General features: G+C 44.4%; 1 protein-coding gene across 1 annotated transcript in view; it reads left to right on the top strand.

The window, feature by feature from the left end:
• Pcyt1a (phosphate cytidylyltransferase 1A, choline) overlaps positions 1-25039 on the top strand; it is a 36533-nt gene extending 11494 nt beyond the window's left edge. Inside the window, exons 2-9 of the mRNA XM_051149772.1 lie at positions 8887-9013; positions 10910-11009; positions 16197-16313; positions 17161-17312; positions 19964-20042; positions 20471-20613; positions 22706-22894; positions 24313-25039. Of these exons, the coding sequence (XP_051005729.1) occupies positions 8897-9013; positions 10910-11009; positions 16197-16313; positions 17161-17312; positions 19964-20042; positions 20471-20613; positions 22706-22894; positions 24313-24519 (1104 nt within the window). The 5' untranslated portion in view covers positions 8887-8896 and the 3' untranslated portion in view covers positions 24520-25039. The remainder of the gene's footprint in view (positions 1-8886; positions 9014-10909; positions 11010-16196; positions 16314-17160; positions 17313-19963; positions 20043-20470; positions 20614-22705; positions 22895-24312) is intronic.
• Positions 25040-25945: the final 906 nt, after the last annotated feature.

The raw sequence follows: 25945 nt of genomic DNA on the forward strand, positions 1-25945 counted from the left end.
TCACCTAGAGTCTCAATAGGAGGTCCCCATACCTAACCCAGTCCCCTGGTAAGTGAAGACTTTCATGGGACATCTCTTTTGGGCTAGTGTTCAAAGTCTGGGTTAACTCAATCAGTATTATGATTTCTAGTTACATCCATTTGCCCACAAACTTCAGGATTTCCTTGTTTTTTATTTTTTATTTTTTGGTATTTCGAGACAGGATTTCTCTGTGTAGCCTTGGCTGTCCTGGACTCACTTTGTAGGCCAGGCTGACCTCGAACTCACAGTGATCCGCCTGCCTCTGCCTCCCAAGTGCTGGGATTAAAGGTGTGTACCACCAGGCCTGGCTGATTTCCTTGTTTTTAATAGATGAGTAGCCTTTTTTTTTTACCCCCTCCAAGACAAGAGTTTCTCTGTGTAATAGCCCTACCTGTCGTGGAGCTCTCTTTGTAGATCAGGCTAGCCTCGAACTCACAGTGATCTACCTGCCTCTGCCTTGTGAATGCTGGGATTAAAGGCGTGTGCCACCATTCCTGGCTAGCATGGTAGATGCATTCAAGATTAAGTTATCTCAGCAGTTTACAACAAAGAGCAGCGAACCTTTTCAGAACTGTGACTTAAAAATGAGCTTTTAAAAAGGAGTGAGTCTTTTTAAGTGTAAAGGTCAGTTGGTGTTTCTGTATGCACATTTGACCTTGTTCTGTGCTATAGTGCTATTTCTAGGAACACTCTCTCCTAGAATGTCTTGTATTGCCAAAATACAGTGGCCCCTAAACTGCCCAATCCCTTTGAAGATAATTCCTGAAATCAGGTAAGATTCTGTTAAAACCTGTGTTCCACATCTTCCAGTAGGTAATCTACTTTTTTGGCCTCCATTTTCACAGAGTTTCTGCGTTATCCAATGTGATACATTAATAATTATTTGGTTCTTTAATATATAGCCAAGATTACATTAATAAGTTATATACTAGTGCTCTTTTATGCCGACTGACTGAATTTGGTTTTTCATTTGTTTATTTGCTTGTTTATTTCTTTTACAAGATCTCCCTCTATGTAGCCCTAGCTATCCTGGAACTCACTGTGTAGACCAAGTTGGTCTTTTACTCACATAGATCCACCTGCCTCTGCCTCCTGAATGCTGGGATTAAAGGTGTGGATAGGGCTGGGTGTGGTGGCTCACTCTCTTATTCCTAGAACTCAGGAGACAGAGGCAGGCAGCTCTCTGTGAATTCAAGGCCAGCCTGGTCTATGAAGTGAGTCCAGAACAGTTACACAGTGAAATCTTGTCTGAAAAACCACTGAAAGAGAAAGAGTTGTGAACACCGAGAGTTATAACAATTTTAAGATGCTTTTGGCAGGCAAGTGTTACATAAATGTTTAGTGTTAATAAAGGTGGGTTTTGTGTTTCCTGACAGGGTTTCTCTGTGTAACAGCTCTGGCTGTCCTGGAACTCCCTCTGTAGATCAAGCTGGCCTTGAACTCAGAGATCCACCAACTTCTGCTAACCTAACCAAATGCTGGGATTAAAGGTGTATGGCACCACCACCAAGTTGCAAATAAATCTTAACAAGAAAAATGGGCCAGCCTGACAGTGTGGCACATACCTGTAGTCCCAGCACTTAGGGAGGCAGGGGCAGGCAGATCTCTATGAGTTCAAGGCCAGTCTGGTCTACAAAGTGAATCCAGCCAAGGCTATACAGAAAAACTGTCTCGAAAAAGAAAAAAGAAAAAAAAAAAAGCAGATTGGCCTTTGAGCCTCCAAACTTTGAACCAAAAAGCTTCTTTATAAATTAATTGGTTCAGGTATTTCATTATAGTAAAGTAAAATGGACTAATACAGAAAACTGGTATGAATGAGTGAGCTTGCTAATATTAGATACCAGACTCTGCCCCTGGAGAGAGAATAAGCCATGCTTTATATACTGCCCAGTATGTTCCTGAGCTGCTTAGTGTAGCAGCCACTGCAATGCAGCAGTAGAATTAACTTCCTAACCAATACCTTATATCCTACCTTCACTAATCTGCTGAGCTCAGAAAAGTAATTGATTTCCTTTGTTCTGTGGCTTATTTGTGTCTCTACCTCAGTGTGCCTACTGCAAGGTCATCTTACCTGGGGTCCATCTCAGTGCACCCTACAACATCAGCAAAGAAATGGGTTTTTAAAGCATATTAGTCTCTGTCTCTGTCTCTGTGTCTCTGTCTTTGTCTGTCTCTGTCTCTCTGTCTGTCTCTGTCTCTCTGTCTCTGTCTCTCTGTCTCTGTCTGTGTCTCTCTCTCTCTCTCTCTCTCTCTCTCTCTCTCTCTCTCTCTCTCTCTCTCTCTCTCTCTCCCGTGTGTGTGTGTGTGTGTGTGTGTGTGTGTGTGTGTGTGTGTGTGTGTGTATCCCAGAGGGTGTATGTTTGGAAGTCAGGGGACAACTTTTGGTAGTCAGTATCTCTGCCTACCATGGGATCTAGGGACTAAAGTTGGGTTATCAATTTTCTGAGCCAAGTATTTTACCCATTGAGCTCAGAAATGATTTTCTATTGGAAACTGGATGAAAGGCCATTCTTGTCACACTGTGGCAAGAAATTACCAGATTGGCTACATAGCCTTTGGGAATGGAAAGTTAAAACTAAGTCTTGAACTCATTCTGTGGCCGAGACTGGCCTTGAACTTCATTTTTCTATCTCATCCTCTTAAGTAGCTGAGATTACAGACCTCCATATCAGTCCCAGTTTGGTGGAAGAGATTTTTTAAATTTTTATTTAATTTTAATTTGTGTGTGTTGGTGTGAGGGTGTCAGATCTTGGAGTTACAAACAGTTGTGAGCTGCCATGTGGGTGCTAGGAATTGAACCCGGGTCCTTTGGAAGAGCAGGCAGTGAATGCTCTTAACCACTGAGCCATCTCTCCAGCCCTCGGGAGAGATTTTTTTATTTTTGTTTTTCTTGTTTATGTGTATGGGTGTTTTGCCTGTATGGTTACCATGCACATGTAGTGTCTGTGGAGCCAGAAGAGGGCATCATATCTCTTGAACTGGAGTTACAATTCTGAGCAACCATGTGGATGCTGGGAACTGAACCCTGGTCTTCTGGAAGAACAGCCAGTGTTGTAACCACTGTGGTGGTTTGAATGAGAATGGCCCATAGGTTCATATGTTTTAGTATTTGGCCTCCAGTTAGTGGAACTGTTTAGAGAGGATTTAGGAGGGGTGGCCTTGTTGGAGGAGGTGTGTCATTGCGGGTGGGCTTTGAGGTTTCAAAAGCCCATGCCAGGCCCAGTTTCTCTCCTTCTCTGTCCTTTGCCTGTGGATCAGGATGTCAAGTTTTCAGCTATTGCTCAGTGCCTGCCTGCTTTATTTATGATAATCATTAACTCTCAAAAACTGTAAGCAAGCCCCAAATTAAATGGTTGCTTTTATAAGAGTTGCCTTGGCCATGGTGTCTCTTCACAGCAACAGCAGTAACTAAGTGGTGCGCACCTTTAATCCCAGCACTCAAGCGGCAAAGACAGGCAGACCTCTGAGTCAGAGGCCAGCCTGTCTATAGAGTGAGTTCCAGGACAGCCAGGGCTACACAGAGAAACCCTGTGTCAAAAAAACAAAACACAACACCAAAAGGAAAGAAAGAAGGAAAGAAAAAAGAAACAATGACTGAGACAACACTGAGCTCTCTCCAGCCCCTGGTAGAAGGGGCTTTAAAACAAGAAAGTATCCCTCCTGAGAAACAGGGATTATTGGCTACTTTTACCCAGATTTACAGTGAGGCTAAGGAGCAAAGGAAGCAAGGTGGGAAGACTTGGAAGATGTACAGCCAGAGAAGGAGCAAACTTAGACCATGAAAGGTTGCATCTAGGAAGGTGTGTGCCAGGAGTGATGCTGCTTAGTGTTGGGACAATTAGAAAGTGTGGCTCAGAAATTAGGTTATTCCTCCATCACAGGCCAGAGGTCTACAGAACAGAGTTACTGCAGCAAGTGCCTTGGGGAGGAGATGCCTTAGATTCATTTCCCTGTTTAAGATTGGCCAAGCACTTTGTGTCTGCAGCATGAATCACATGGGTCTAGGTACAGCTTGTACTTTGGTGTCTGTGTGCTTTGTATGCAGGTATGCAGAATGCAAGGGTTATGGGGTCATAGTGCCTCCTACTCAGATTTCAAAGGAAAGCCTCGGAGGCCAGGCAGAAGTTTCTCACGTAGTCGGAACATCCTCGGAGAACCCAGATAGGCCATTTCTAGTGTAGTTAGGTATGCTGAGCATCCGTTGGGACCCCAGAAAGGTTCAGCAATCAAGAGCGTGTCATGCCTGTCAGGCAGAGCTTTCCAGCAGTCCTGGGCGATAAGCAGCAAAGTCTTGGAGACCCACTCCTCAGCAAAGTGCGAAAGCTGTGGGCTTGGCCTTCAGGGTGCCTTCCTTGCTGTGGTTCAGACTGACTTTGGACTGCTTGTTCCTTCCTACATACCTCTAGCTTTCTTTTGGAACAGGATATCTATTCTGTCCCTCTCCCACCGTTTTATCCTGGGTATGTGTAACTTGATTATTGTTTTAAAGGGAGTCACAAATAGAAGTAGTTGCCTCAAGTTTCCAACAAGACTTGGGATTTTTACATGGCACTTACTTATGACTTCGGCTGTGCAGTGGAGTGAAAGCATTTCACATTGTGAGGTGATAAGGATGCGGACTGACATGATTAGCCATACCTAATCTTTTTGTGTCCTTCCCAGCAAACCATAAATAAATAAAAATCACCAGAGTCACATGTAGTGATTTACCATAGGACCCTTGGTCCAAGGACACTCCCAACTCTTTAGTAATATATCTTAAGATAAAGCAGTACATTCCAGCTACCATAAGGTCATTTTTGTCCTGACCCATAACTAACACCCACCCCCCACCGCTGTTTGACCCAAATTGCAAGATTTAACTGGTTTTGATGCTGCTTATAACCATACTTCTGTAAGTCTTTCAGTAAGTCGTATTCTGTACAACTTAGGTCTGTTTGCTTCTTTTTTTTAGAAAAAGTTATTTATTCTTATTTTATGTACATTGGTGTTTTGTCTGCATGTATGTGTATGTGTCAGATCTTGAAGTTACAAGCAGCTGTGAGCTACCACATGGGTGCTAGGAATTGGACCTTGGACCTCTGTCTACATTCTTAATCACTGAGCCATCTTCCAGTCTCCCTGTGCAGTTTAATGTATGTCAGTTATACCTCAATGTCATAAAAACATAGTTTGCATTATATGGCACACGCTATGTACCATATTTTCATATAAGACGACTGAGTGTATAAGATGATCCCCAACTTTTCCAGTTAAAATTGAATATACTCTCCATGTAAGACTACCCCTCTTCCAACGCACACCCTGTGCAGCAGACTCGGGCATGTGTCTATTTGCAGGCAGGGCACAGACAACCAGGCACTTTATTAAATGCCGGCAGACAGCCAGTGCCAGCCTACACTGCCCCTTTAAGGCACGCTGCACACTCAACCCCAAGAAGTGCAGCCCTCTGAGTCGAATGGGCAGGTTCCGGTGGAGAGCTGATCCACACTCACATTCTCCTCCTCGAGGTACAGGGAAACATGTGCAGCTTGCTCCTCCCTGTGCAGCTTGCTCCTCCCTGCTTCATACTCCCCCCCCCCCCACACACAGAGTGGGGAATTGGCAGCAGTGCCCCCTACCCCCCACTATATGCGCCAGGCATATGAAGCAAGGGGAAGCAAGTAGCGGGTAAGTACCTGGCATATAAGACGACCCTGGACTCTGGCATGGATTTTGGGGGGGTTAAAAAGTTGTCTAAAATGCTAGAAAATATGGCACATACATCATATAGAGCATGAAAGTGTGTTATGTACCACATGTTGGGATTCCACACATTGGGACTAAGAAGGAACTAGTTTCTTGAGACTCCAGAGATGACCTCATATGAGGACTGGTCTGTGCAGGAGGTTGTAGAGATTAAAAGAAAAAGTGTTTTAATTTTGAAAAAGAAATAAAACCTATGGAAAAGTTGCAGGAATACTGAGACGAGCTTCCTTGTGCTCAATCTACAACCATACTTTACTGTTTTTCTCACTTTAGATCAACACAGGACCTTGTGGATGGTAGGGGAGTACTCACCACTAAGTTCCAGTTCAGCACTGCTATATATATATATATATATATATATAAAATATCATATAAAAAGTGAAGCCTATTACAAAGTTCAGGAACATTAAAATAAACTCCCATATGTTCCACTGAGATGCATATGTGGCAAACATTTTGCCATTGTCAAGTATATTTTCCTTCGTCCTCTTCCCCTCTCTTCTTGTACCTAGAGTAAGCTGTAAGTCATTATTTTTTATTTCAAAATATTTCAGTGTATGGCTCCTAAAAACACGTAGCATGTGGCAGCATAATTGCCAAGTCTGGAGGATTCATTTCTCAGCCTTTCAGTTTTTCATGCCTCAGGTTTGAAGAGTCCGTGTGGGACGTCCTTCAGGTGGGGTTCGTTTGCTTGTTTCTTTCTGGCACATGGGTGGCATGTCCTTTGTTCCTCATAGCAGGAGGATTGTGGGTGGTTTTGTGGAATGATTTCCCCTCCTGCTGTCAAGGCAACCCTTTTCCCTTTGTAATTAACCATTAATCTATGGAGAGATGGTTTGACATCGTATAAGTATCTTGTTCGGTAGCAAGCTGTCACATGGCAGGTTTGGAACCTTTTATCAAGCATTCTAAAGGTGAAACCCTGCATGTGGCTTCCATGCATCAATTAAAGGCTCCTTAGGATAGTTGTTACTGTATTTAATTTTATTACACATATTCATTTTTTAAACTTTTTCCTTTATTTATGGGAGGTGTGTGCATGTGTGGAGGTCAAAGGACAGCTTGCAGGAGTCAGTTGTCACCTTCTACCATTTGGACCCTGGACATGGAATTTGGGCCGTCAGACTTGGGCGGTGGGTGCTTTTACTCACTGAGCCATCTCACTAGCCTGCATCTTATTTTAGTTAGCCAATAATAATTGTATATAGATATGGATACACTGTGATTATGTGTTTGTGATGCTGGAAATTGAACCAAGTGCCTCTTCAGGGTAGGCAAGTCTACCGTTGAGCTATGTTTCCTTGTGAGACAGGGTCTTGCTATATAACTCAGACAGGCCGGGCTGGCCTTGAACTCACCATTCTTTAGCCGTTGACACCCAAGCATTGAGATTACAGGGCTTGGCATACTGTGATGTTTTATATGTGTGCTGGTTAGTTTTTGTCAACTTAACACAAAATCCTCAGTCGAGGCCCTGAACAGATGTGTATCGAAGAGCCTGTACTAAGCAGGCTAGAAACAAGCCTTTCAGACCAGCGCATATTTGGGGGAATAAGTGTTAATGGGGAGAACTTAGTGTTGGTGGCACGGGGCCTTCTTCATGTCAATTTGTGTTTGTGATGCAAGGCAGTTTCTGGGCGTGTTCCTGTCACTCTAGACTGCTATCTCCCTGTGCCAGGTTCCTGCTTAGCCATGACTCACGGGGCGTCGTCACCTTCAGCCTCTCAAGAATCAGGCCAGGTTTCTGGTAGATCTTGCACCTTTCCATGTGGACTTGAGCTGCCGGGAGGAAACTGAAACACAGCTGCAGCTGCTCAAAACAGCTCATCTGAGGGCTTACGGGAGGCAAAGTGGAATGGCCTCATTCTGTCTGGCTGTTGTTTTCTTCTTTTGTTCCAAGGATTTTTCACTGTGCCACTCATTATCTTAAGCAGAAATGACATTTGATTGTAGATCTTCCTCTATCTCAGTTCTGGGTGATGCCTAACAAGTTCATCATTAAAAAGAATTAATTGCTTTATGCAGATTGTATTACTGAAGGAAAATGCAAATTTTGGGCTAACTGGGTGGTTCATTGGGTTAAAAGCACTTGTCACCAGACCTGACAACCCAAGTCCAATCCCCAGGATTGGTAGAAGGAGGGAGCTAGCTCCCACCAGTTGTTATAAACACACACACAAACACACACACACCAATAAATGTAATAATTTTTTAAGTGTAAATATTCCTGCTGGGGCTATTGAGGAAGCAAAAGCCCACCTCTAAACAGGAGCATTGGTGGCTCTCACTCTTGTGATGGCAGGAGGTACCAGGAACTCTGCTGAATTAGACAGAAAAAGGAGCTCTTCTTTTAGAGAAAGAGATTTTGTGCATTTCATTAGCTGAGGAGTCTGAACCAGCTTGAGGTAGTGACCCTGGAAGGAGAAGAAATGCCATGGTGACTCACAACTGTAATCTCAGTACTAGAAGGCTGAGGCAAGAGCATTTAACTGAAGACAACTTTTCATGTTGTGCCTGCTGTGTTTTTGTGATAGCTGCAAGGAACAAGCTGAGAGTGGCGGCGCGTTCCTGTAATTCCAGCATTTAGAATGTGGAGCAGGAGGAACAGCACAAGTCTGAGGCCACCCTGGTCTATATGTTGAGTTTTAGGCCAGCCAGTGCTACATAATGAGACCCTGTCTCAACCTCCTGACACACACGCACCCCCACACACATCTGTATAGGTTGAACATCCCCCAGTTGGCTAAAAATACTAAAGACTTCACAGTTTTATATTTTAGGATTTCAAGTTAGGAATTATAATCAGTACTCTTAAGTATAATAATCTTAAATTTAAAAAAACTTGAAATCTATACTTCTTGTCACAAGAGGCCAAGTTATTACAGTCTCTGCACAGAGTCAAGATATGAAATGGGCAGTGCGTAGGCTGCAGTGCTGGGAGGGGCTTCAAGGTCAGGAGATTGACTGTGGCCATTGTTCCCCAGGGATGTTTTATGAGTCCTTGTTTTTGCTATGAGCTAATCTTGGTGAAATGTATGCTTTATAATTAATGTTTTGCTGATGTCTCTGGAATATTGGTTCAGACATTTTTTTCACTTTTTTTTTTTTTTTGAGCAGTTAAAAGAAGATGGATGCACAGTGTTCAGCTAAGGTCAATTCAAGGAAGAGGAGGAAGGAGGCATCAGGCCCTAATGGAGCAACAGAGGAAGATGGGATTCCTTCAAAAGTCCAGCGCTGTGCAGTTGTAAGTGAGGAGCTGTGACTGGAAACACCCCTGTGGTGGAGCTAGAAAGTGATGGGACATTGATGACATTGGTGTTAGTGTCCTAAAGTGGTGGGAAGAGCCAAGCATGCATGATAAAGGTGTTATGCTTTCTTGCTGCATGAATTTCAACTCAGTTTAGCTTTACATGGGAATTGGTAAAAAGTGATTGGGAAAATTTAGAAGGTGTGCAAGTATTAGGCTAAAATTGAATTTGTAGTGACAGAATAGAGAAGCTGTGGTTCTGGCTAGTGATTTGGTCCGGGTATGGTCTCATGGTGTCAGTGTCCTGTGTCCTCCTGTCCTTCCTTTACTACACTGCTGGGCACAGCCACCATTGTGTCCTTTATATACCCTCGTCTCTGGGACACTGTTGACATGCTTCCTAGACTTAGATGAAAGACGCCATTTCAAACTTGCTACTTTGTCTCAGCCTGGTACTTTTTTAAAGCTTTCCCTAAAAAACATATCAAAAGACACTTGGAGATCGTTAATGTTACTGTTGAACCACAATGTTATTCTGAAGCCTGTGGTTCAGATACTTCTATGTTTCATTGCCACTATTGACCAGAGCCATTTATCAAATTACAATCTTTGCTTATTCTGGAACTCTCTGGCCTAAAGGGGAAAATGTTTTTCTTTCTTTTTTTAAAAGACCAGACTGGCCTTGAACTTACAGATTCAACTACATCTGCCTCCCAAGTCATGTACCACCATGCCTGGCAAAATGTGGACATTTTTAAGGAGTATGATTCTATATATCATAGAAAACTCAGATGGCCTAGTAATCAACAAAAATAGGGGCACTGTGCCAGCTGTGTCCTAGCACACCAGTGCCTTAGTGCTAGGCAGGCAGAGATCTCAAAGTTTGAGACCAGCCTGGTCTTCATCTAGAGCGTAGGCTGGTAAACACTTCAAATGGGGCCTGTAGCCAAAAAAAAAGCCAAGCATTGGTGTTGCAAGTCTTTATTTAATTCCAGCACTTGGGCTGCAGAGGCAGGTGGGTGTCTGAGTTTGAGGCCAGTCTGGTCGACAAAGCAAGTTCCAGGACAGCCAGGGCTACACAGAGAAACCCGTCTCAAAATGCAAACAAACAAAAACACCCACAAAAAATGAGGGCATTGTTAGTTTCTGAAAGTTTCTCAGCAAACTGAGACTAAAAAGATGGTGGTGGCTCTAGCTCACCTTTAGCACCTGCTAAAGCTTTTAGCACAGCTTTTAACCATGTAGTTCCTGTCTCTGTGCTGAGGAGCAGAGCAGAGGCTTTCAGTCTGCTTGGAGAAATGGGCTTAGAGTAGACTTAACTTCCGTGCTCCTTAGAACCCGAAGAATTCCATGGCTTTAGATTACTTTGTTTCACAGATTCCTGTAAAGTGATTTATATGGATTCGGAGACATGCTATCCCCATCTCCCAGCTATAGGCCAGCTGTCTAGCCTTGGCTACCAGTCCAAACCCCACTCACCCACAGCGCTGACTGACCTGGAGGGAAGAGCGTGTGCTAAAGCACATTGTTTGTCAGCGCCACTGTATGCTTTCGACTCCTTCTGAACTCTGTAGCAAAACCAAGGTTTGCTGTCCCACCATGCCGCGGGGCAGCCATCATTCCAGATGCAGCTCCTTGGGACTGTGCTTAGGTCCGCAGTCAGATTGCTCAGTTTTACCCCAAACCCACCAGCAAGACACTTGCTCTTCATGCCATGGTTTACTCAGTCTGAAGAAGGTTGCAACTTTCATTCTTCCCCCTGGAATACTTTTTTTTTTCTTCTCAGTGTTATGAAGTTTTAGTCACATCATTGAATAACCAACTTCTTTAAAGCTATTTTGAGTCATCAGTGTACATCATTGAACTTAAATTTTTTGTCACATTCTTGTTCAGGGCTTACGGCAGCCAGCTCCTTTTTCTGATGAAATTGAAGTTGACTTTAGTAAGCCCTATGTCAGGGTAACTATGGAAGAAGCCTGCAGAGGAACTCCTTGTAAGTAACTGCTTAACTGTTTGCTTGCTGTAGTGTTTAGCATGCTAGTCTGCTTCAGTGATCTGCTGGAAGGAAACTTCGTTCTATAAAATTGTTAAGTTTTTTCTTTGTTATACAATTGTTTTCTGGGTTACTGGCAAAGCTATCATGAAACAGAAAACAAAACAAATAGCTGGGCATAATGGTGCATGCCTTTAATCCCAGCACTCAAGGAGGCAGAGAGGCAGGCAGATAGTTTAATGCTAGTCTAGTCTACAAACTGAGTCCAGGACAGCCAGGACTACACAGAGAAACCCTGTCTCCAAAAACAAAAACAACCAAACCAAAAAAACCCAAAACAAAACAAAACAAAAAAACAAACCACCAACAACAAAAACCTCACAGCTATTAGCCTGATGCCTGAGGATGTCACTCATTGGTAGGGTGCCTGCCTAGCCTGTCAAGTCCCTGGGTTTGACCCCCATTGGGGCAGAAAAGACAGATCCTGGCTCTAGCTGTCTTGTGTCTTGTTTGCTTGTTTGTTTTTGTGGTACAGGGATATCAAACCTAGAGCCTTGCTCATGATAGGCAAGTATTCTATCTACTCAGCTGGATTTCTTGTCCTATGAATTTTATCTGTTTTTTAATAAATATCCAAATAATTAATATATCAAAAGCTAGTTTCCCTAGCCTCAGAATTTTCTCCACAATTCTTTCTCATAGTATCAGTCAACTATGGTATAGGTGATTAATAGACGACAAATATCCAAGTTGGGGAGATTCATCACTTAATTTTATTTGTAGTGATATAATTGTATGCTTCTTAAAAGACTTGCTTTATTATTTTGAAAGCCCATTTTCTTTATTTATACTTTTAATTTATATCGTTAGTTAACAGTTTTGCCCAAGTAATGTTTTTAGTGAGTACTCTTATGCATGCATGTGTATATACATGCTAGTTGTATATGTGGGCAATTGTGTGTGCATACTGCATATATGTGGGCATGTGTGGAAACCAGAGGAAATAGTGGAGTGAGTTCTTTCCTTCTACCTTAGCATGGGTTCTGTAGGTCAGCTTCCTGTCACTGGGCTTGTGAACAGTTGGTTTTGGAGATTGCCATAAATAGAAGCACTCAGGTGTGTGGACGTACACCTGTAATCTCAGCTGGGAGGTGGGAGCAGGAAGATCAGTTCAGAGAATTCTTGGGTGCCACATAGCAAATTTGAGGCCAGTTTGAAGTTAAGACCCAGTCTCAAAAATCCACCCGCCCTGGGCCTAGAGAGATGGCTCATCCATTAACTGCAGCTCTAAGGATGTGACGCCCTTCCTGGCCTCTGTGGGCAATGCATATACAAGATAATACAGACATAGCTAGGAGTAGTGGTGCACACCTTTAGTCCCAGCACTCAGGAGGCAGAGACAGGGAGATCTCTGAATTCAAGGCTAGCCTGGTCTACATAGTGAGGTCCAGGATAGCAAGGGCTCTAGGGAGACCCTATCTGAAAAACAAACAAGCAAACAAAAAAGATACATACATGCAGGCAAAACACCCATCCATACACATAAAACAAAATAAACAAACAAAAAGAAACAAAATAGACTGCCTACCTACCCACAAATGAAGTGCCTCATAAGCATTTATTGTAAATACTAAGTTGTACAGGCAGCTATCCTTCCTTCCTTTTTTCAAATCTCTCATTCTTTCTTTAGTTTTTCCTAATCTTTTTCCCATTCTGATTACTGTGATTACACGTTCTTTCCGCTCTGCAGATATGGGCTGACCTTAGCTCCAGGCAGTCTCAGAGTAAGAGGTCGTTACAGCCACAGTGTGTTCTCACGCACATGCACACACCCCTCCATCCTTGTTCCTGCACGGCCTGGAGCTAACTCCCAGGGGTCCATCTGCCTCCACCCTGCCCCCACCCCAGCATTGGGATTAAAGGCACTACAACTCCTGCATATGATCCCTTTTGTTTTTGTTTTTGTTTTGTTTTGTTTTTTCGAGACAGGGTTTCTCTGTGTAGCCTTGGTTGGTCTGGACTCTCTTTGTAGACCAGGCTGGCCTCGAACTTACAGAGATCTGCCTACCTCTGCCTCCCACGTGCTGGGATTAAAGCCATGTGCCACCATCCTGGCTTAGAATATAATTTCTAAGTCATGCTTGAGATGATCTTCTTTATTATATATATGAAAAAATGAAGAAAGAAAACAATTAAAGCCAGTAGAAACTATGAAGTAAAGCTGGCCCTACAATGAGAGAGTGGGTGCTTGAAGTGGAGGGAACCCAGGACCCCTGCATCTCCTCAGTGCACATGGAGCCGTGGTGCTCTCATACACACACACTAAACAGTGCGAGGCCTTTGGCGAAGCTACTGCATCTCCTTATTTTTTACATGTACAAATATTTTGTCTGCATGTATATATGTGCACCGTGTATGTCCCTGCTGTCAGAGAAGGCCAGAAGAGGACACTGAATCACTAAGAACTGAACCTGGTCCTCTGAGGGCGCAGCAGGTGCTCTTAACCTCAGGTATCTCACCGAGGTCTTAGGTGTAAGAAGCAATAGATGTTCAGGTGTAAAGTTGGCCAGCTGGTTTGACCTCTTGTGTTTCTCTTGCATATTCCTCTTGCCGTCTGTTGTCTTATACTGGGTAAGGTTGTATTCCTGTCACTAGAGGACAAGGAATAAAGCAAGAAAGGCCATCGTACTAGTTAGGGAATTCTAGTCCAATAACTGACACCGGGGTATTTCCTCCTGCGCCCTCCCCAGGGTTTTCACTAGGAAATTTAAGGGAGCCTAGTAGGGAGGCTGTGCAGTCTCGAAAAGTCTTTAGTCAGAGATAAAAGTATATGATAGAACAGGTGAGCTCACCTTCAGACATCTATTGGAAGACAGTGACAGGCAGCAGCGTGTTTAGCTGAGAAAGAAGGGGGTGTGGATAAAAGGCAGTGCTTTCCATGGTTGATGAGATATCTCAGTGGACCGTGAATTGAAACTAGGTTTGGCCTGGCTGGGGAAGACATCCGCTTACTAGAGTAATGCATTCACTTTATTTAGAACCCAGGGGCGCTGGAGGTTGCTCTTAATTAGCTGAGACAATTACCAATCAGGGTGTGGTTTATTTGGTTCAAGACTTGCTAGTGGTTGCTTCTCCCAGGACCTGTGCAAGAGTGGCCCCTTCTGGCCATTTGGTTAGTAGACCAGCTTGTGTTTATTGAAGACTGGAGGTGAGACCTTAGGACACTGAGCTGCCAAGGCTCCCCTGGAAGGGGCGCTACAGAGGCCACAGGTAGATGTAGGTTGGCTGGGGAAAGGCTCAGTTATGTTCTGTTGTGGTGAATAGCTTCCTCTTCCTCAGCCAGCGCCTCCAGATCGTTTATTACTTGCAGGCAGAGTGGCTCATTTCCTTTGTTTGGTTGCCTCACTATTAGCCCTGGCTGGCCTAGAACTTGCTATGTAGACCAGGCTGACCTCGAACTTAGAGATCTGCTTGTCTCTGCCTTCTGAGTGCTGGGATTAAATATATGCACCCCCGTGCCTGGCTAGGATTTATTTTCAAAGTAAAATGTTAGTTACTAGGAATCAAGGCAAACTGAAAATGAGAGAGCTAGAAGTCAGAATAGAGTATTATATTCTGTTTAAACATACTTGGAAGGTCTTAAATTCCAGGTGAGGGTTTGAGCTGGAGAGATGGCTCAGTGGTTAAGGGTATGTTTTACTCTTGCAAAAGACCTCAGTTCAGTTCCCAGCACCCATATTGGGTACCTCACAGTTACCTATAAGTTATACTCCAAAGAATCAAATGTCTCTGGGATAAATACTTGCATTTACATGCACACACACCCTTATACACATAATTAAAAGTTAATTATTTTTAAGGTGAGAATTTTGAAATTCAGGATATGTTTTTGTTGTTGTTTTTGTTTTTCAAGACAGAGTTTCTCTATTAGCCCTGGCTGTCTTGGACTCATTCTGTAGACCAGGCTGGCCTCAAATTCACAGAGATCTATCTGCCTGCCTCTGCCTCCTGAGCACTGGAGTTAAAGGCATGCATCACCACCTCCTGACCAGGATATGTATTTTTTATTATATATTTAATAACACTTCTAAGGTAGCATTAAGGAAAAAGTACTCAGTCCCTATAAAAAGAAGGACTGCAATCTAAATTCTAGATACCAGAGACAGAAATCACCACCTCTTCTTCTTCTTCTTTTTTTTCCCCCCCAAGACAGGGTTTCTCTGTGTAGCCTTGGCTATCTTGGACTAGTTTTGTAGACCAGGCTGGCCTCGAACTCACAGTGATCTATTGCCTCTGCCTCCCAAGTGCTGGGATTATGGGTGTGTGCCACCACACCCAGCTAAATCACCAGCTCTTACTAAGGGAATACCTCAGTCTTTGAACATTTCCTCTGTACCAGTTCTGTACCACAGTTAGTAAAATGGCTCATGTTTGCATTTATTTTATTTTTTATAGTAGTGGGGACTGACTTAGGGCCTTATGCAAGACCTCTGCTATTGGGTTATATACCCAACCCTTTGTTTGTTTATTTGTTTGTTTGTTTAGGTTTTTCAAGTCAGGGTTTCTCTATGTAGCCTTGGCTGTCCTGGATTCTCTTTGTAGACCAGGCTGGCCTCGAATTCACAGAGATCCTGCTGGGATTAAAAATGTATGCCACCACACCTGGCTCTCTCTCTCTTTATTTTTTATTTTGAGACTCTGTCTTACTTACATTGTTCAGACTGGCCTTGAGTTCACTCTGTAGCCCAAGTTGGCCTTGAATTTGGTAACCTTCCTGCCTCAGCTTCCAAAGTGGCTAGGATTACAAGTCTCTGTCAAACAGGCCTGGCCCTGGAGAACATGTAACAAGAGAGGCTCTTCTGTAGTGAAAGTCCCACATGCTGTTAGAATTTGTCAGCTGTGAGAGACTGAGTAAATATGTTTTTTTGTTGTTGTTGTTTTTGGTGTTATTTTTTTTTTTGTGGTTCTTTTTTTTTTTTTTTTTAAATAATTTATTCTTGTTACATCTCAATGGTTATCCCATCCCTTGTATCCTCCCATTCTTCCCTCCCTCCCATTTTCCCATTATTCCCCTCCCCTATGACTGTTTCTGAGGGGGATTACCTCCCCCATATATGCTCATAGGGTATCAAGTCTCTTCTTGGGAGTAAATATGTTTTTGTAATGAGCTCTTTGATTTGGATTCAGGTGAGCGGCCTGTGAGAGTTTATGCGGATGGAATATTTGACTTATTTCACTCTGGTCATGCCCGGGCTCTAATGCAAGCGAAGAACCTTTTCCCTAATACGTATCTCATTGTGGGAGGTAAGAAAACACCCGATGACTTTAGGTGCCATCTAGGAAAAGGGCAATTGCCCTCCTGTTGGTGAGGTTTGAGTGCCCTGTCCCAAGTCTCATTCATCAAAGGAAGGGTGTGGTGCGGCCTGCCTCAGATCCAGTCTCTCGGGGCTAGACAGCTCGGCCTGGAAAGAAAGCAGCAGCAGGCTCACCGAGGAGAGGGTCTAAACCACTTGGTCTAGACTTTACCTCCTTGGATTTGAATCAACAGAAGTAGGAAAGTCTGCCAAGCAGATGTTATATGGTTAAACCCTATCCAAAATAAAATAGGAAAACATTTAAAAGTTCTTATTTTATGTATATGAGTGAGTTTTTTGTCTGTTTGTTTGTTGGTTGGTTGGTTGGTTGGTTGTTGATCTTCGTGTGTGTTTCTGTACCAAATGTGTGCCTGGTACCCAAGGAAATCAGAAGAGGCCATCAGATCCCCTGGAACAGTTGTGAGTCACCATGTGGGTGCTAGCACTCAAACCCAGTGCTCTTAGCTGCACAGCCATGTCTCCAGCTCCAACACAATGTTTAAAACAGAACAAAACAAAAAAACTGGTGTAGAAATACCCAGCAGATTCATTTCAAAGTCAAGGTCTGGGTTCCATGTTTTACCCTTTTCAGAAGTATGAGCCTTACTGTAGTGAGTGTTGCTCCCGAACGCTGGTTGGTCTTAGATGAAGAAAAGCATCGTTACCCAAGATCCAGAAGATTATTCTCCAGATTGCATTGGGGGTTGGGGATGGGCATTGTGACAAGCCTAGAAAGTAGGGACAAGGGTTACACAGAGTGGGCCTTGACGTACAATTTTGTGATGCTGTGAACCCAGTCTGCAGTGATGAGCTGACGCACAACTTCAAGGGCTTCACGGTGATGAACGAAAATGAGCGTTATGACGCAGTGCAGCACTGCCGCTATGTGGATGAGGTGGTGAGGAACGCACCCTGGACGCTGACACCTGAGTTCCTGGCAGAGCATCGGGTAAGAAACTGGCCACATGTACTCATTTTTAGTTCTAACGTCCCCTCAGTGTTGCGGCAGAAGGCTGGTTTTCAATTTATCCTGCTTTACCTATGCCGTCTGTGGAAGTTTCATCTAGAGATGATGGTGGTCCCTGACATTTCTATCGGGTGTGATGCTTTAACAGCTCCTTTATAGTCATCATGCTCTGGTTGTCCCCACAGCAGTCCTGTGGGACAGTCGTTATTTCCTCTTACATACAGATAGACTAAGTAATGTGCTCCAGGCTACACTGTTCCAGCTTAAATGAACTGACCAACTACAGCACTTTCCCCCCTCAGTAGGTGTGTCCTCCCTTTACAGCATGCCAGTCTCCCTAGAGGATCTGCAGTCCTAGCCGTACACTCACAGCGTTGGTCTGTCTGGGTTAGTAAGATGCTCAGCAGGTACCAAGATACTTGGTGCCCAGCTGGGTGACCTGAAGTTGAACACTGGACTCACAGGCTAGAAGGCAAGAACCGACTCCTGCAAGTTGTCCTCTGGCCTACATGCACGTGTGTGTGAACAATGCACACATACAAACTAAATAAACTTAACTTTTAAAATGTGAAATACATGTTTATATTCCAGAGCCAAAGGATTAAAGCGGACGCTCACAAGTTTGAGGGCAGCTTGGGCTTCATAATTGAGACCTTGTCTCAGAAACACAGGATGGAGAGATTTCTCAGCAACTAAGAGATGACAATTTGTTCCCGCACCTACATGGGGTAGCTTTCAGTGGCTTGTAATTCCAGCTGTAGGGGAATCCAGTGTCTTCATCTGGGCTTTGTAGGCACCTGGACATATGTGTGCACATGCGTGCATACACAAATAATAAAATCTTTAAAAAATGGGCTGGAGAGATGACTATGTGTTAAGAGCATTTACTGTTCTTCCATAGGATCTGGATTGGTTCCCTGCACCCACATGATAATTCATAAGTGTTTGTAATTCCAGCTCCAGAGGATCCAGCACCTCTCAGCCGCCACAGAGAGCACACACACATGTAGTGCACAAACACACCTCAGACAAAACACTCATGCACACACAAAATAAGCGAGGTGCACACCTTTGATCCCAGCACTCAGGAGGCAGAGGCAGGCGATCTCTGTTTGAGGCCAGCTGGTGTATAGAGCGAGTCCAGGACAGCCAAGGCTACACAGAGAAACCATGTCTCAAAAAACAAAACAAATAAAATAAAATATTTCAAAATGATAAATAAAATGAATTAAAGAGTGAAAAGTTTCATATCTTAGGAAATAGCACATATTCTCTTATGTTAATTTAAGTTGACTTTCAGCTTTGATTTGGGGCTAGGAATTATGGGAGATCAAAAACCAAGGGTGTTTCCCACTCTTATTTAAGAAGTAAATTATTTTAAATCAGGGGTATTTGAATTCTCCTGCATTAAAGCATGCTTCCTACAAAGGTGGGCTTTAAAGAGATGAGTTTATCACACCGGATAGAGAGCCTCAACCTTGAGTGGCCAGTGTGCATACTGCCCCTTCTCTGCACAGGCATGTGGGTGGGGGCAGGAGAGTGGTTCAGTGAAGCAAAAAGGAACAAAGCTAGCTGCGGTGCTTCCAAAGCAGTCGAGATTTATTGTACCTGTCTAGGATTAGGGCAGACCTTTTACTACACTTTACTTATATTACTGTGTGGGGCCATTGCACACACGTAAAGGTTAGAGAGTAACCCATGGGAGTCACATCTCTCAGCGATAGAGCTGCAGTTATTATGCTTGGCAGCAGGTGCCTTTAGCCCTCTCACCAGCCCAGGACAGACCTTTGATGGCGCTCTAGCTTTGGCACTTAACAATACCAAAGGTGTGAGCAGTGTTACTCTCTGCAGCACAGCCAGCGGCGTGCGGGGCTGCTGGGGGAGAGCATGCAGCATCCCTTGCCCTTTGTAGGCAGTAAGTCTCAGCCACGAAGCTTGCTCACCACGGAGTCTTCACTTTGCTGTCCTATCAGCTTGTTCATGGGTGACGTAGCTGTTCTGAGGGTTCATTTGGCAGTGTGGTGATTACATTAGGAAAGGTTTATCGGCTCTCCAGCAGGAGCCAGTGAGGGTCTGCAGTCTTCCTAGACCTGTGAAGTGTATTGTGAGCAGTATAGTGATACACACTCCTTTGTGGCTTTGGGTTTTGCATTTCTTGGTAGAACAATTCTATCTATTTTGGTAAAAGGACTTCAGTTGTTAATTTTTAATTCCCCTTTTCTTAGAAACTGAGAGAAGAAGCAGTTAAGAAATCAGTAACCAGATCTTTCACCTCTTAGAAGCTTTATGTGGCTTTAGAGACTGGGAGGTCAAGGAGGGTCCTTTCTTCTAGGCTCCACCGACGGCTCACCAGAAGCCCTCCTGCCCCACTGAGCACAGCGTGTACTATGTACAAGGGGTGTGTGTGTGTAGCACTTCTCTTAGGCCAGGAGAGATGGCTAGAGAAGAGATGGCGAGCTTCCTGTGTTTGCCATAAGCCATAAATAATCAGGTTGGTGGTTTCTGAGCAGATAGTAGAATGGTTGTTCTGAGGCATGGCCCCTGCTTTCCCTTTTTCTGAGCCCAAGAATATTTACAGGGTCTTTCCAAATAGCAGTTACACTGGGGTTGAAGTGCTGTTTTCTCATTTTCAGATTGACTTCGTCGCCCATGATGATATCCCCTACTCCTCTGCAGGGAGCGATGATGTGTATAAGCACATCAAGGAAGCAGGTGAGTGCTCGTGTCCACTTCACCTTACGGGCCTTGGGCAGCTTCACAGCTTCAGCCATGACGCTGCGTGTAGTGGGAAATGTGAACTCTGAGAAATTCAACATTGTCCTGGTCACGTTGTGGACAACAGTGTGAGTGAGCATAGCACCAGCACCTGTTGATTCTTGGTCCAAACGTCTTGTTTTAATTTCTCTTAGTCATCGGACAAGTTCCATATTTTTCTGTTAGGCTCGCTAGTGTTCACTCATAATCGTAACAGAGTCTGCATTTTTTTCTTTTTCTTTTTTTGCCCTGGAACTCACTGCATAGACCAGGCTGGCCTTGAACTCAGAGAGATCCACCTGCCTCTGCCTCCCAAGTGCTGGGATTAGAGACGAGTCATCTAATCTCACTGTCTGATGTGTTTGTCTGTCTGTGTTTCGCCTTAGGCATGTTTGCTCCCACACAGAGGACAGAAGGGATCTCCACCTCAGACATCATCACCCGCATTGTCCGTGACTACGATGTGTATGCAAGACGGAACCTACAAAGGGGCTACACTGCAAAGGAGCTCAATGTCAGCTTTATCAACGTGAGTGCACCATTATCTCACAGTTCCCACCTCAGTAGAGCATATGTGCTGTCTGCTCTAAGCAGCTTTTCAGTGTGCTGTGACTATCACTCTCCCAGCCTAACCCATGCCTCTTGGCCTCGTGGTCTATAATCATAATATCACTTTATTAATACAAGGACAGGCAAACAAAGCCAGGCATCGTGGTGGGCCCAGCACTCGGGAGGCAGAGACAGGTGGATCTCTGTGAGTTCGAGGCCAGCCTGGTCTACAAAGTGAGTCCAGGATAGCCAAGGCTACAGAGAAACCCTTGTCTCAAAACCCACCACCACCACAACAACAAAAAAACCCCCAAAATGTTTAAAAACATTAAAAAAAAAAAAAAAAAAGACACACAAAACATTTCAACAAATAAGAATATATAATTAAACCTATAATCCCAGCACAGATATATCTAATCTAATTAAAGGGCTGGAGGCAAGAGTATTAGAATTATTTTGATCCAGATGGTAGCCTTTAACCCCAGCACTTGGGAGGCAGAGGCCAGCCTGGTCTACAAAGTGAATCCAGAACAGCCAGGGCTACACAGAGAAACTCTGTCTCGAAAAACAAAAAACAAGGGAGCTGGAGAGATAGCTCAGTGGTTAGGAGCACTATCTGCCCTTCCAAAGGACCCAGATTCAATTCCTAGCACCCACATGGCAGCTCACAACTGTCTGTAATTCCAGTTCTAAGGGATCTGACACCTCACACCAATGCACATAAAATAAAGTTTTTTTTTTTTTTTAAAGAAGAAAAACAAAAAACAAAACAAAACAAAAAAACCCAAAAACTATTTTGAGGCCAGTCTTAGTGACATGATACTTTGTCTCAATAAACAACAGAAGTATAAATTCCGTGGTATACTATATCGGTGTGTTTAAAGAATGGCTCTTAACTGTTTGGTTATTTTTTCTTTTTCTTTTTTTAAAATTAGCTGTTCTTTTGAGACTATGATGAAAATACACACCTTTCGCTATGAGGCAGCATTTTATATGTGGTATCCCTCATGGGCTATTTAGCAAGTCCTGTCTCAAACACAAACAAAAAGCCACACAAATACTTTTGTTTAATATTGACTTTTAGAAATGATATAAATTTTATATATAATGCTTCTTCAGTAAAGCTGACTTAAAAAGAGGAAACTGTCTAACTATATTGTGTACAATAATGATTTAACCAAACCCCTTCATTTGCTCCCAGATCTGTGAGGGAATAAGGAACTGGAATAGGGCTGAATGGTTCATCCTGTCAGTTCAAGGCTTGGGAGGCAAAGGCAGGAGGTTCACTTGATGTTCAATGTTTCAGGTCAGCCAGGGCTATGCAGGAGGCCCTGTCTCAAAAAAACAAACAAAGTAGGTAAACCAAGTGTGGTGGTGCATACTTATAATCCCCAGGAGACTGAGACAGGATGATTACAAATTTGAGGCTAGTCTAAGCTACGTAGCAAGACTGTCTCACAAAACAAAAGCAGGAGTTAGATGGTTCAGCGGCATTAAATGTATGTGGTGCATAGACAGTGTGCGATTTATATAGAGTCGTGGAACGGGCTAGTGGTGGGGATCCATATAATAGTTAAGGATCTGGCACTTCCATGTTGACTCTGGCATAACTGGCTGCTGCTTGTTGTGCTGTGTGGTGATCTCCGAGAGCCGTATTGGGTATGTTTGCCTTTCATTGTATTAGATTTATCTTGAAACCCTGACTTCACTTGGTTGCATGCTGATCCATTCCTGCCCTCGGTGTTCTAGCTAGTTTACTCCAGAGCTTTTATGATGTTAGAATTATACTTTCATGTAAATGACTGACTGTCCAGAGAGTATGCTAAATAAATACAGGGCATATTAAACAAAGCTGAATTTAAAAAAAAAAAACAGTATTAGTAGCCATATTTTTCTTTTTTTGGTAGGTAAAATCTATTATCTTAAAAATCACGTGTGTGTGTCTGGGTATGTGCATGTGAGTGCAGGTGCCTGAGGCAGGCGCTCTGGGAAAGCAGGAAGCGCTGTCAACCTCTGAGTCGTCTCTCCAGTCTGGGATTGGTCCTTAAAAATCCACTGGCTTCTTGTCGTAGGAGAAGAAGTACCACTTGCAAGAACGGGTTGATAAAGTCAAGAAGAAGGTGAAAGACGTGGAGGAAAAGTCAAAGGAGTTTGTGCAGAAGGTGGAAGAGAAGAGCATCGACCTCATCCAGAAATGGGAGGAGAAGTCCCGGGAGTTCATCGGCAGCTTCCTGGAGATGTTCGGTCCTGAGGGAGCGCTGGTGGGGCCTTCCTCCTCACACTCAGGGGAGAGGGGGGAGGCTGTTGTCCTTTCTGCTGTACTGCTGACTGATCCCAGGGCACAGTATGCATGCTAGCACGCGCTCCACGACTGGGCAGCATGCATCCTCAGCCCTTTTCTTCATTCACTCATTCATTCATTTATATTATTATTTTTCTTTTTTTCATTTATTTATTTATTTATTTTGGTTTTTCGAGACAGGGTTTCTCTGTGTAGCCTTGACCATCCTGGACTCACTTTGTAGACCAGGCTGGCCTCGAACTCACAGCGATCCGCCTGCCTCTGCCTCCCAAGTGCTGGGATTAAAGGCGTGCGCCACCACGCCCAGCTTTCATTTATTATTTTTGAGATTAGAATTCACTATGTAGCTTTGGTTGATTTGAAACTTGTAGTGTAGACCAGGCTGGCCTTAGAACTCACAGTAATCTGCCTCTCTCTGTCTCCTAACTACTGGGATTAATGATGTGTGCCACCGCACCAGACTTATTTCTTTTCTTTCTTTTGTTTTTTGTTTTGTTTTGTTTTGTTTTGTTTTGAGACAGGGTTTCTCTGTGTTAGCGTTGGCTGTCCTGGACTGACTTTGTAGTTCAGGCTGGCCTCAAACTCACAGCAATCTGCCTGCCTCTGCCTCCCTAGTACTGGGATTACAGGCATGCACCACCACGCCCGGTTCTCAGGCTTGTTTCTTTATTATTTTGACACAGGGCTCCCTAAGGTGCCTAGACTGGCCTTGAACTAGCTTTGTGGCCCAGGCTGGCCCTGAACTTGTGATAATAATACTTCAGCCTCCAGTGAATTCAAGAGAATGTCAGTGCTGTAGAGTGGAGAAGAATAGAGACTCTGAGCAGAAAGGAACATCAAGATTAAGAAATTACCTAATGTAGTCACACATTTTCCTAGTAATTTTGTCAGCTGCCTGGCAGCCTTGACAACTTCTATGTTTTGGGTTTACATTGAAGAGAAGGGGAAAACAATAGAACAGATAGAAAGCTTCCTCTCTATGAAGATTGCTGTGGGTTCCCCAGTGAGGCGGGGAATCTGTCCTGAGGGTTAGGACAGTGTTCTCAACCCAAATAAAGAACTCATTAGTGAGCCTTTGTTCTTGCCTGGAACATAGCCCTGGAAAAATGCTTGTGTTGGAAGCCAAGGCTAGGCTGACTGGCAAGCAGGTGGAAACTGAGGAAAGGAGGTGGCCTGGGAGTACAGCTGTGCAGGGGCTAGGGCAACAAGTCAGTGGCAGAGTGTTTCTTAAGCATGCGTGAGATCAGAGCTTTGATCCCCAGCAGTGACAAATGATTACAGGGCAGATTTATACTAATTGGAGGTTTCAAAGGCTCCGGCGGTGCCCCATGTAGCTGTGGGTATCTTCTAACTCTTCCTTTTGGTCTCCCTCCCCAGAAACACATGCTGAAAGAGGGGAAAGGCCGGATGCTGCAGGCCATCAGCCCCAGGCAGAGCCCCAGCAGCAGCCCTACTCGAGAACGCTCCCCCTCCCCCTCCTTTCGCTGGCCCTTCTCTGGCAAGACTTCCCCATCTTCTTCCCCAGCAAGTCTCTCTAGGCGCAAGGTTGTGACCTGTGACATCAGCGAGGATGAAGAGGACTGACTTTTCGTCCTTGTTCCCTCTCTCTCCCCCTGCCTGCCACCTCCAGAAGTTCTCTGTTGAATTCCATTTTGTGATCCCAACACTAAACCTAAGGACATCTACAAAGAAAAGACAAATGGGGCAAGAGGACCTGGGAATGGGGGAAACCAAACAGCCCGTGCCCTAAGAGACCCCCTCAGCCACACCACCCAGGAGGCTGAGCCCACCTTAGACGCCTGCTCCGCACCCACCTTCCCTCCCCAGAACTTTGCTTTACTGTTTATGCTCATGTAATCTTGACAGGGAAATTGTCATTTTTATTAATTTTTTAAAAATTAGTCTTTCAAATATAGTAAGTAGAACTAATTTTTTGCCCCCGAGGAGTGGGCAGAAGAGGAAGCGTGTAAAGCCCAGAGGCCTTTCTCCCTGCTCATAGTGCTCGCCTTCTGTTCTGAAGCACACTGCCTTGCCAGACCTTTCACACGGAGAGCCATGCTGATGGGTGATTTAGGGAGACTATTGGAACTTGAACTTCCTAAAAAAAAACCGGTGTAAAAGCTGAATTAGCTCCAAAGCCCCCAAGTGTCCTGCCGGCCCCTGTGTCAGCATGGCTGTTGGGGGAAAGACACCTGAGCAGAACTTTCCTTACTCCCTGAGGAGTTTCCTGTCGGGCCCAGTGGGGTCCATGAAGACACTGATGGGGATGGAACTAAAGCACAGAGCATCAGTTTTTCTGCTGTGTTCATCTTCTCAGAAAACTCTGTTGCCCGATTATCTGGGAGCTCTTACCAATCTCTCTCCTACAACCTGCCTGTAAAGGAAGGGGCATTTGGAGGGCTGCTGTGGTTGGAGAGGCACGTGGGGTAAACTCAGTCTAGTGCAAGGGCCGCTGAGGTTGAGTCTCAGCTGGGTGAACATCCCTCGCCCTGCAGCTGCCATCTCAGCACCAGGCCCAGCTCTATACAAAGGATGCTTTGTGACTGTTTGCAGCTTGAACTTGACCCATTTATCCATGTTGCTTAGCACTTTGCCTTTCACAGAGCATACAGGCAAAAGCATCAGGAAACGCTTCGATCTTTGAAACACTTCCAGCAGCCTCTGCTCCTCTTAAGAATGTTCTGGGTTGAATGAGTATCCCAGGGAGACACTTTCCTCTAAGAGCTGCACCTGGCAGGGACTGACCCTGCTGGCACAGAGCTCCATGCCCCCTTGCCCACCTGTGCCTGCTGGTTCCACGCGGAAGCAGAACTTGAATTTCAAATCAGAAGAGTGCAGACTCAACACTTGCTACAGAGCACGAGCTGGTGTGCTCAGTCCCCTTGTACCCCGTCTCAGCCACATGGCCCAGCAACTTCTTCGCCTCAGTTATCCTGTAGCTAGATTAGGGCAAAGTTGTTTATGTCCAGGGTCACCTCATCACTCATAAATAGCCCTTGTGAGGGTGGAG

Source organism: Acomys russatus, chromosome 8, assembly GCF_903995435.1.
Source record: "Acomys russatus chromosome 8, mAcoRus1.1, whole genome shotgun sequence".
Lineage (NCBI taxonomy): Eukaryota > Metazoa > Chordata > Mammalia > Rodentia > Muridae > Acomys > Acomys russatus.